Source organism: Myzus persicae, unplaced genomic scaffold, assembly GCF_001856785.1.
Source record: "Myzus persicae strain clone G006 unplaced genomic scaffold, MPER_G0061.0, whole genome shotgun sequence".
NCBI classification, from domain to species: domain Eukaryota; kingdom Metazoa; phylum Arthropoda; class Insecta; order Hemiptera; family Aphididae; genus Myzus; species Myzus persicae.
Genome location: NW_019104444.1, coordinates 39,859 through 53,492, shown reverse-complemented (window position 1 = coordinate 53,492; position 13,634 = coordinate 39,859). Strand labels below are relative to the sequence as shown.

Sequence of the window (13,634 nt, the reverse complement as noted above, 5' to 3'; positions counted from 1 at the left end):
AGTCAAAATATGAATGTTTACCTATCCATAGCAAAATATGAAATTAGTTCATGTAGTTCGAAGGAAACAAATTGACCAAAACACCGACCACCCGAAATATTCCGTCCAAGTGCGATTGTATGTCGATCAAAAGTGGTCTCGGATTCGTTTCCAATATTGGAAATCCGAAGGAGATATGTAGGTATATACAACAAACACGTATTTAATTGGTATAAGTTATCAAACCAGATGCATGTGTGTCAAAAACCGCTTATAATTATAAATGGAGCCGATTACCCCAAGGCTTTGACACAAGTCATGACCACAACCAGAACATAAAACATATAATATATGTATATATATTGTACACAGCAGTGAATAATAATGATATAGGTACTAACTTGATCGCTCGGAAGAATATTGCACATCCATCTACTCGTTTACGATCGTTTTCGGACATAGTCTTGGCTCTTGACTTGGGGGAGAATACGCCGTCGTAGCCGTCCTTCTTAAGCTCCGGCAAAAAGAAATTGTAAAATTGATCCGTTTCGACCTCCTGAAAATTCAAATAAAACGCATTATTTATATGTTTAGAAGTCATCAAAGTATATTATGTCTATTGGGGCGTATATAAGTACTGCGTTGGCAAAAAACAAATAAATGATTAATTAACAATTACTGCAATTACTAGGTAATGATTTATTGTGGACACGCATACATACAATGTTAATCAAACGGGATTGAATACAATTTATCGCATTTTTATTTATATAGGTGCCTATACAAACAGCATAAATATCAGCTACTATCGCGATTATAAAATACAAGTATTTATAATCTATGCAACACTAAAACTATAATACAGCGTAGGTACTATATAGTCTAAGTTAACATGTGCGTGTGATATGCATACGAAATTAAATTGCAAAAACGATAAAATTAGTACTCCGCCAGCTAAGACTTATACAATTGCATTGAGCAAAACTTAAAATATTTTTAACGATTTGGATAAACCTAAAACTTAAAGTATACGGAGAAAATAGAGGTTTTCATAAATTATATATTTATTCTTTTCAAAATAATTTTTCAATTAATTTAAAAATAAAAATTGAATATACATTATCTAATCTTTATATATATAATTTTATCTTTGTAATAAGGTATTATTTTTTTTTATGAAAAACGACTAAAATTTTAAATCACTATCTACACATATTTGGAAATCAAAAGTTATATAATTCAATCTATTCCCCGAAAATCAGGAAATCCAATAAACTGTTGTAAAATGTAATTTATGTGAGGGCCTTAGTACTCAATACAAATTTTAAAATTAACAATTTTGGTACCTACATTTTTTTAAATTCTTATGAAAGTATTGTAGGTGGGTATATAGATGATAAATTAGAAAAATAAAAGTATATTAGTTGTCACTGTAGCTGTGTCAATAAGTCGAAAACAATTTTTGAATACAAATTACTAAATTCCATGTAATTATTAATCTTAATTAATACTATACAGTATTCGTATAGAAATAGATTACATTATACAAAAAAATAACCATCGTGTCTTATAATATCTGTGCAATATCTGCGTCATGTATGATATAATGTGTGTACAGTGTACAGAAAGAATTATATAATCTAAGAAAATAATTTAACACCATTAGCCTAAGCACGTACCTGTAAAGTGATAATGTCGGCAGTATAATGCCGAATTTCGCCTAAAATGACTTTTTTCCTATAATCCCAGGAAAGGGCCCAAGATGGACAGTACCCGTACATCTGAGTAGTAGCATATTTTTCGCATAAAACGTTATAACACATCACTGTAACTGGACCTGTGAAGTCGATAAAGATTAACAATATAGGTTATAAAACGAGTAATAATCATAAATAAATTATAATTTATTATTATAACACAATACGACGACTCACAGGAAGGAATATTCTTGTTTGGTCTAGACAGAGGTATCCATGGTCTTCCCGGAGGCACAGGTACTCTCACTGCAAAAAAACAACAAAATTAAATTAAATAAATACTTAAATAGGTTTCTAATTAATAATATATTAATATCACTCGTAGGTAGTGTTTAACGACAGCCGTAAATAAAAATATACAACAAACAACTGTGTGTATAATATAAAACTAATAAGTAATAGTAACTAATAAGTAAGTGATATGATTTCTTTTTTTCATCCGATTATTAATCGTGTCAAAGGACTTATTCCCGGAGTTCGAGCGCGCTATACCCTCAGCCGCAGCCGCGTGAAAGTCTCACACCACCGCCTATACGGAACGAAAAAAAAAGTAATCGTAAAAAACCGTTTCGGCGATGATGATAATAATAATATATTATTAGGTCTGAAGTCTAAATTAATTCGATCGCAATGCACAAACACACAATCGAGCACATTGTACTCGGCGAGACAAAAACTCCATTCATAGACTTTGGGTATTTATCGTAAATCGTAATATACCTACACACATTGCACTCGGGTTATAGAAATATTTAATATTATCATTTGTCGATATTAGCTTGTCTAAATCTAAACTACAGACGTCAGGCACACACTATATACTTTAATACACACGTCATCATAATTCAATGGTAGCACATGTGAGTATAAGCACAAACGCCTTATGTCACACGTGCGAGTGTGTAGGTATACATATAAAGTCATATTATAGAATGAGAGAGACACTGCGCACATCACACATAGTGCGTCGTTGTTGTCGTCTGTACGGGCAAGTAATATATATATATTCGATTGCAGACAAAATCGTCTTTGATTCCTGCTCTCGTACATTATGTACACATGCATGTATACAATATATTAATTTAGTCTCGTCGAATCGGATTGGAAATCGAGTTTAATAATAATAATAATAATAATAATAATAATAATATATTCATTGAGCATTACGTATGCCGATCACATGCAATCTCGTTAATTTTTCTCTATATATACGGTCGCACATATGTACATATATATATAATAGAAGCACGCGCTCGACCGTCGTCGTCGTCGATCGGCCAATAAATTAATTTGTAAACGCGCGCAAGCAGGTCGTCCCTCGCCTCCCCTTCAAAATACTAACACGCGACTAGGTTCTCTCGTCGGATAGTAATTTACTATTTATACATACGTAATAAATATATGCGTATATGCAGACGAGTAAAGTGAAGTCGCATAATATACATTAAACATTAATTTACTATAAAATAAAATACATATAAAAACAAATGCCCCGTTTTGCGTTATTACTTCGGTTCGCTTTGAACGGCTACTGCGAGAAACTAAATAGTTAAACGTAAACGTCGCACTGGGTCGATGGTCATATTATACGCAATATTATGTACGTATAACGCATATCATTGATTATAAAATTGTATTATATTTTATTTACAACCAATGTTCGTACTGCGTATGCTGGAAGTCGAAATATTGCGTGCAAAGTTTCAATTTCGGGTTAGGAATAGAGATTGTGGGACGAACAGTGAAAAGCAAAAAAAAAAAAAAATCGAGAACAATTAAAACGATACTGTCCGCACTGATAAATATATTAATTATCGTTTTTAAGCACTATATATACACAACAAGTCGAGAGAGAGATCGTGAGCGAGCACCCGCTAAATCCATTGTGTCTTCTCGTCACTGCGTACTTATGGTTATGACTTTATGACGAAAAAAAAATGTTTCTAAAAAAATACAAACAATCGCGCCATGTTCCTGTGTGCGTTGTACAGTACCTACACATAATGCCGTGCAAAGATAATAATATTATGCTCCGCTTACAGTGTAATAATAACAATAATAATAATTATTATTATACTATAATACGGCGTCAAACGCGAGCTGACAAGCGGTCGACGGTCCTCCGAGCCAGATTTCGACACATAATAAATATATTACAATATAATAATGCGGAGACGTGACGCGCAAAAACAATAAAGCGCGTAATATCACGCACACGATCTGCGTATATCGGCTACCAGTATTTATGGCCGCATATACAAGGTGATTCTGTTAAAGGTAAACGCTCGTTTTCTCAAAAAGGTTCAGCGTCGTTGGAAGTATTTCATTTTACACGATTGAGGTCATCATTATACAATACAACATTTTAGAAGAAAAATTATAATTTATGAAAAATTAGACAAATATATTTTTTTAATATTTTTACCGTTAATATCATTTTAAAGTTTTTAATTTTTTGAATGAGACAGCATACGCGTTATTAATTTCATACTACGAAACAGAATAATAAATTTCCAAGAATTTTGGTACATCAATATTCACTACTTCCTTTATCTACCTACATACACTTTAATTAACTATTTGTTTGAAATCCGATTATGATATCGATGTACTGAAATTCTCAGAAAAATATTCTGCTTCGGAATCGAGAATATGACATTACAATGAGGCTGTCATTCAAAAAAGCAAAAAATTAAAGACATCATACGTACCTATATACAGATATTAAGAAATATAGTTTTTTTCAATAATGTTGTTTTTCATTGGCTTCAAAAGTTTTGGAGAAAATGACCTTTAAAAGGATCACCCTGTATACGACTACTTACACCGAACAGTCATTGCGTATCATTATTATTATTTTACTAGTCTCTATATTGTTTGTTTTGTTTTGTATATTTCTGTTGTTTTGTTCTCCCGTGTCAGATCCGACAAAAACTGTCCGTTACGCGAGCGCGTGTTCTAATCCATCAAAACCACACGATGAGTCGCCCGAACAACCGTTTTTCGATGCACGCCCGGAGCGGCAAAGGGGACACCACATCATCATCGCGACGAAGACGGCCCGTGAAAAATCGCACGCGCGTTTTCACGGCGACTTAAGCCCGGACTAACCCGTAAAGTTGTTGAACCCGATGACCAATAAACCCATTTCTACTATTTTTTGTTTTTTGTTGTCCGCTGTTTTATCACGTCAATCAATTATTTTGTTATTTCGTAACGGACAAATCGCGACACGGGGTGGCCACGTAGTAACGTGCCGCGGACACGTAGATCCGATGACGACGACAACTATGTCTTGTATAATACGTCATTCATATGATATTCGTATAATAATATGTCGATAATTAATACGATTTATATTGTCTTAATCGTATACGCGGTGGATTGTCGACGGTAATGTAATGCTAAAATTCAGGTCAGTCGTTAAACTTTTTACTATATATTATTATAATCAAGACGATAACGTTGTAGGTAATGACACCACGCGACAATTTCTAAACGAGCACATACGATTATAATAAATTACAAACCCAAACCGTCGTGTACCCATTAGTAAATATGGCAACTATATAGACGTTTTTGATGTGATAATCAAATAGGTGGCGAAATAAAATACAGAGGCAACGTCATAAACAATTGAAAAAGTCGTGCTTTCAAATGTCGTTGTTGAGAATTAGGATGTACTCCAGACATTCCGGATATACATCACCAGACAGCAGTGATAAAAATATTTTATTCGCATTGCTCAAGGCATTCGGAATCGCCCGCAGTATTTTTTAATATATAAGGGCGAATAGCCGAAATTCGTACGTTGTACCCACAGGTAACGGGACAAGGTTAAAAGACTAGATTTTGGCGAGTCCGCGAGTGAGCGCGTCAAAACCTGTGCACCCGACACAACCATTTAAAAAAAATGGAGAGGTAGGCGTATATATATGTATATAGCATAGTTGTAAAACATCATTGGCTCGTATAAATATGGAAATTATACGTATAAAATAACCCATACAACGAAGACTCCAGACATATTGGCATAGGTTCGGTCGCATTATAATAATATGTATACCTATATTTATATATGATATATAAAGCAGCTGGGCCAACCACATAATATAAAAAATTCATATATGTTTTACCGTTAATATTTTAAAACTCGAATAATTATGTCTTCTGTGTCTTTTATTAATAGCGAACTAAATTATGGAATATTATATAATTATTATCATAATCCGTAAATCCCATCGTACCCGCGCGCGTTACATATTATATTGCGATTCGATATAATTGATTAACGAAGTTAAATTTTGTTTAGTATATACCCCATACCTAAATATATTTATAATTATTGTAATTATACATATTATTAAATGAAGCGAAAATAAAATATAAAATAAAAATACACATATATCTACATTCAATGTACAGAATCATGGATGCCCTTATAGACAATCGTATAGTGCATGCTCATTTTATTACATCCTGTGCAACGATTTAACATATTATAATAAAAAAACAGTAAATACATTATAAATCAAGAAATAGAGAGTAAAATATACTGCAATCGAATTGTGTACGATACACCAGAATAAATGCGTGGGATATGAGAAATTGGTTCGCTCGATATAGAAAGTGAGACGAATAAAATTATAATTTTGCCCTCCCGATCTCTATATAGTCAATTGAAAACATACTTACTGCGGCTAAATTTTTTAAATAATTTTTTTTTCTTAGCCCTTACCCTTCTAAATAGTTTAGAAACTGATTTACACATTTTGACATGACTTGCAGTGAAAGCATTAATAAAATAAGCAATATTCAGATAAATCACGTTTTTTAAAAATAATTTCCCAACATTACATTTTAAGATTTCTATTTAATTTGTTTGCACCAAATACATTTTAAAAATATTACGTACATGGGCATATGAATATATTGATGGTTTGATAACAAATTATAAGTTATAAACAATAGATATTAGCTTAAGTCAGGCAGTCAAAACGATTCATATAATTACGATAATATAACACAGATACTATAACTTCACTATTATAAAAGTCCACTCTCGACAGAATCGACTTGAAGCCAATAATGGTATGCAGAAACATAACATACTATGGTACCTACGATACACATCTAGCAATTAGCAAACCCTTCTTGCCTATAATTTTTATTTACCCCAGTTGTATAGGTTAAGGACGGCAATTATTGTATTTAAATAAATAATACATGATAGCGATTAATGTATAGAAACTATAAAGAAAACAATAATAGAAAAACAGTTTATCATTATTTTATATTTGTCTAAATTAAAAACTATTACGTAGAAATTTAATAACTTCTCTCTCTCGCAGCTGCGTTTTCCATTTGTGTAATTTACAATAGTTTCGTAAACACGAAAACGTTGACGATTATTTTCAATTTCTAGTTCGTTTCATTCAAGACGCGATAGGTACACACAATGATACATAGTATATTATAGATTGTATCGACGAAATTTAGCCGCGAAGAAAACGAATGATATAAATACATATTATATGTATTAACATTCTATATATAATAGAAATCACGTATTTTCATATTACCTATACCGCTGCAGCAACACATGCTACCTGCCACGACGTGTACATTATTTTAGCTATATATATACAGCTGCCGATGCCCGATGTGTTTTTATAATGAACGTTTATATAAAATGTCACCGCTGTTAATTCGTGGGTGGGGGGGGGGGTAGGTACACCGCGATTGATACAACGGCGACGAGAGACGTTTCCAGCTATTGTCAAATCGGAACGAAGAAGTGAGTGAAAGTAGGCGAATTATAATGAGAAAGTCAAACTGAACCATTACAGCAGTTTGCTCCACATTTAATGTTGTTCGGTGCGCGTGTGTATAAACAGACGCGCGCCTGCTATCACGGGCAGCATCACAACGAGAAAATTTCTTTTTGTTTCACACGACAATGTCAACACGACCTGCGAACGCATCGCACTTACACACACACACGCGCGCACACTGCCAAATCGCAGGATTCCGTCCGAAAACAACAAAAATAATATCATAACAACGTGCTCTCTCCGCGCGTTTTCCGCGAGACCGAGACACAGCTCGGCCTGAAATCGGCTACACGCGTAACTAGATTTCAATAATAATTTCTAAACGCTGCCGCCACCGCCTCGGCAGCAGCAGCAGTTGTGGTGTTTTTTTATAGACTTTCGTCGTATCCGCGAACGAAGCTATAATAAACCGTGCAGTTGAATGCATATATATAATATGTATACGGTATACCTACCTACCTACATACATTACATAGTATACAGTACCATTAAAGTGCGCCTAATACCTATACGAATTATTTTTAAAAAATCGTAATTGGAAACGATTATTATAATCGTTAAAATTGTATTCGACTGCGAACAACAATAGTGGGTATACCTACTATATTAACCCGGATGTGCGTGTAGTGAGCAATTACAACACCGAATAGTCACGGACGGGCTGCGAGGTGCAGTGGTTTATATCCATACACCTATATATATATATATATATATAAAATAATGTAATGTAGGCACATAAAGAGGTATTGACGGGTGTTGGCGGAGTTAACTTGACCGCAAGTCCCCCGTCATGGTTTTAGCGTATCACCGAAACGTCGTTTTTCGCCTCGAACACGATATATATTATAATATTATAGTATTACAGGATTATAATTATTTTACTAGGTGTTTTACTGCGGATTTACCAAGTATACGATTGATCATTAATCACAAATATGAAATAAATAATTAACAAAGCGCACTAATAGTTCATTAGTACGGGGATAATATACTTTACCAGACTCGCGGGGTTTTTTTTTTTTACTAAATAGTTTAGAGGAGACCGAGAATATGGTTGTATATACTGCGTACACAATAGTATTATATACATGCCTAATATACGCGGTGTATTGTCATAAATCGTATTGTTCGACTTAAGTTAAATTAAAAACAGCGAATCATTAAAAAATATATAAAACATTATGCTCAGCATTAAGAATAGGTAACCAAATGTATACCTAGATTTTTTTTTATTCTGTTCGTTATTTATTTTGTAGATTATTTTATCAGGTTTTTTCGTCGCATCTTTAACTAAGTTAAAATCTCATTGTATATACTATTTAGTATAGCGATTGCCGAGGATTTGTTTTGATTTGTATGGACACACCTGTAATTACCTACCTGCACTTATATAATTTGCTTATTTTCTATATGGAACATTCTGTACCATCTGCCCCTGGGGAGAAATTATTAAAAATCAGTCATCGCGATAATAACCAATAATCGGCAGCATTGGTATGGAAGTCATATGCGAAAAAAATGTTAATAGTGGGGGGAGGGGTAATTATTGAAGGCCATGTGTTAAATATAAGTTATAAAATGTATACTATCTATGTAACAGTGTTCAAATAACGGAAGTTCCAATTATATTGATTACGCATTTTATCGATAGCATAAATATATAAAATAATTAATGCGCACCTCCTGGCTCGTACTAATAACACCGACAAAGCAGTACAAACTATTTACATTAATATTATAACAGTAAAATTAATTTTTGGAGATAAAAATATGGGCTACCATTTAGAATTAAAAACAACATATCTATACTAAATATTAGATATACTTTTTAAAACTATGCAATACAATCTGGTTAAAGATTATAGTTTGACTAGTTTGAGTACACCTCAATAGTTTCGAATCAAACAAAAAATAAAAAAATAAAAATATAGACATTATATGAATTTATAGTGATAAAATAAAAAATAATATTCATAGTCATTTTGCAATTAGTATAGTTATGTTAGTTATGTTATTAGTATGTTATAAGTTTATAACTATACTTTTATAACATATTGATATAGCGAAACTAATTAATGAAGTGTAATTTCATAAAATATCAACAGTGCCTATATTATACTCTATTGAATAATGCAAATTATCGTTTATACAACTTAACGTACTTATATTGTTCTCCGATAATTAATAGTATACACACAAATACATAGTACAAAATATACAAACGCATTTTATTATCACAGCATAATATGTATACCTAACAATTGTTTTTTTTTTTACATAAGTCACAATAATTAGAAATTTCTGGATTCTATTTCATACTCGTTACATAAAAAAATTAAATGAAAATCTCTTAAGTCATGTATGTATTTATCTCGTGTTAAAAAACTTGCATAATATTTTTAACACGTATTGATCTATCACGCGAACGTAGGTTTTTAAGGACATGGTAAAAAAAACCTAAAGCGTACCCATATTATAATAATATTTAATATTTAAAGTTATGGACATTATGCTAGAACGCGCGTGTCACTCAAATCGCCTCATTATTGTATTAATACTACTCAACAAGAGGAATGTATAAATATTAATTTTCAGTGAAAATACGTGTGTACCTATACATACATGGACGATTTATCTGAGACAAAGTCCTGTATTAAACGAATTTCTCGACTCTAAAACAAACATAACGCTGCAGAGGACAATTTCAACAACTATATAATAAAAAAATATACGACGACGATGAAGATGACATATAACAATATATTTGTATGTTATAATATTTTTAATAAAATAGTGTAATAATATGATATTAATAACCTACACGAACTTATACATATAATAATAATATAGTGAATAACTGCGGTACATCGGTCATCGTTCAAAAAGTCTGTTGGGCGAAAGTCTACGCGCGGTCGAGGAAAATCCAAAACAAAATCACAACTTAATCGTCAGCATATTATATTGGTACGCACGAGGGTAAATTATAATAAAGTAGTTTCTCGGTCGGTTCCCGGCCAAAATGTTTGGGCACGACATTATATTATTATTATTATCATAGTACATTTGTACATATATATACATCGCATAGTATATATACACTACATGCAATATGCGTCGGTCTGGGGCCCCCTTACATAAGTCGCGTATTACTTTGTTCCGACCGTGCGTCGTCCATCACGACTAATTAATATTCCCGTAGCGCAGTAGTGAAACGCAGATTATACATGTATAATATTAAACCCGCGATGCTCGAAAGTCCTGCGGAGCCGAACCGTCTCGTCGCCGCCGCCGCCGCCGTCGTAATTCCGACGCACAATAATTGTTATCGCCATTGTATATTATTATTATTATTGTAGTTTCTACTATATACATAATATAATATATGTTTCACAACGTCGTCGTATCATCATCCGCCGCCGATGCGGTTTTCGTTTAACTTGTTTGTTTCCCGTCTTTTGAACCAAGTTCATAACAGCATATAATCGTATGATAATAACAGAATAATATTATAATAATGTACACATATAAAAATAATATTATATTATACACAACAGTGGTACACTCCAATACACACGGCCAATCCCTCGCGTTTGGGTTCGGTGAACTTGTGTGTGCTCCGATTGTTATTGTTTTTCGGAGGCGTCTCCAGAGTCTTCGGCAAAAGTGGGCGCAAGCGTGGGTCTCTTCCACACACACACACACACACAATACACATATATATTATATGTAGGTATATACATTATACGCGGCAGCAGCACAATAGTAACGCGAGACGCATTGTCGTAGTTCTTTGATTTTCAAAAGGTTTTTATAATAATAATAATATATAATATTTCCGACGCGGAAGCCCAGCGGTACCTGTAATGTAGGTATATAAGACTGGAGACAAAGGTCACGACCGGGGTCAAAAGCTCCGGTTGCGGCGGTTACTCTCGGGGAGAGTCGTTATTATTATAATACTGTTGCTAGCTACCTATATAATATTATACTTATGTATACACGTAAAATATACACGACACGAAATCCGCTAGCGGCGAGATCGGAGTGATGATGGTGTCACATTGCGCCATACCCAGCCCCACCCCCCCATCCACCGACGACGACGAAGACACGACAGCCGTAACATTACGCTCTGTACTAAGTCGGTTAGGCGACGAGAAAGATCGATATCGCTCGTTTTAATATCGTAGGTAGGTACTACATACATTATTATATTTATGAATATATGGGTGCTTTCACTGACGGAGCACGAGGGTGTTTGGAGACGGTAGTGGAGAGTCGTCAGGTTGTGTATCGGGGTCAGGAGGGAAAAAAGTGGTAATAATAATAACGATGAAAAAAAACGTACCCGTTTCGCCAGTAAAAAACAAAACACTTTCTCCGGCCAGTGAAAACCGAACGTGAACACTGCACACACGCACATCACCGCAGTGTAATGTGTACAAATACATATACTAATACTAAATATTATATACGTGTATATTGTATACATAGATATACATATCTAGCATTAGAGCGGGCTATAAAATCAGTAAACGCACTATAGAGAACGTAAGTAGTATAATATACGTATATATACGAGTAAATATAAACAAAACAAACAGCCGATACACGCTCGAGATGTGCATGTATATAATATATACATATTTAGGTCAACACGAAAACGATATGGGAAAAAAGTGCATCAATTTCGTCACACCGCAATCTCCGGCACCTCTCGCTCACACGACGCGTCGCCCGCCATCTTATATATGTGTTTGTGTGTGATATAAATTATAATATAGTAATTTACGACTCACGCACGCTGCCAGGTCCGCCATAGGTACCCACGGTTAACCATATACCATAGATATATGTATATTATACTCATTATACACGAGCTAGTGGTTTGCCCCGGCAGAGAACTCGACGGAGCTCGCGACCCACCCGGCGGCGGCTGTGGCGAGAGCGCGAGTGTGTTATCACAGAGTGAGTATTATGGTGTGTACACACTATTCGTCGTGACACGATAGTCCTTCGCAAGAAAACGACGACGACAGTTGACCTTCGTCCCTCATCGGACGACGACCGCGACGCGTCGTTCTTTCGCCACACATTATAATATTGTATGCCTACACAACAATATGTGTGTACAATGCGATGCGAAAACCTCTAATCGCCAAAGAGTAACGACACTCGATCGAGTACTGTTAAAAAAAGTATACTATGACCTAGGTTAGGAACTATAAACCTATAACCTGACCTAACATTTATGTAATAAAACTACGACAGGATCAAGTATATAAGTGTGATTTGGCATTTCTACACACCCAGTCCAGTGGCATCCCACTATACCCTATGTGACCTATAGCAGATCGCTTTATTATGTACACAATATGTGTAGAGGCAGAGTACATTTTCCGAAGCTACTGGAATAGTTCGTGTATATAAAATGCATTGCAATTATGGATCGCCCGAAGTTTCTCGAATCCAATGTAACAGAAGGACAGTTTAAACTTTAAGCCCATCAAGAATATAATACATACCATGACTATATGTGACATTTACGACGAAAACAGAGGGAGCTACTCGCCGTAGTATGCATACGCGTTGCGCGCCAGCGTGTACGAGAAGAAAATAAACAGCGTTCGACATGGAAAGCGGTGAAAAAAATGAAAGTGTTCGCGGACACGGACCCCACACAATACAATTCTCGACGGCGTATTTTTACTACATGCTAAATTATATATACGTTTCATCCGTGCGAAGTCGTTTAGAATTAATAGGCGGCCGCCCGCCCACGCAATATACGATCTCTAGTTTTGTTGTTGCCATTATTATTATTATAATTTTCGTCATTTAACTTCGTTTTTTTTTCTACTAATTTTTTTTCTTTGTTTTCGCACCGTTTCGACGAGAACGAGAACGTTCGATCGAACACAACACGCCCTCCAACAGTTGCCCGCGTCTTCTATTCTATTATTATTATTATTATTATTATTAATATTATTATACTTGTTAACGCACAACTCGAGATCGCTGCGAGTTTCCGCAAACAATAACTCCCGCCTACAGACGCCCACCA

At 34.5% G+C, this 13,634-nt stretch overlaps 1 protein-coding gene across 1 annotated transcript in view; it reads right to left on the bottom strand.

Annotated features, from left to right (window-relative positions):
• LOC111042187 (CCR4-NOT transcription complex subunit 6-like) overlaps nt 1-13,634 on the bottom strand; it is a 56,043-nt gene that overhangs the window by 10,168 nt on the left and 32,241 nt on the right. The window contains exons 6-8 of the mRNA XM_022326713.1: nt 1,914-1,982; nt 1,659-1,816; nt 381-535 (exon numbers count right to left, since the gene is read on the bottom strand). Coding sequence (XP_022182405.1) covers nt 381-535; nt 1,659-1,816; nt 1,914-1,982 — 382 coding nt within the window. The remainder of the gene's footprint in view (nt 1-380; nt 536-1,658; nt 1,817-1,913; nt 1,983-13,634) is intronic.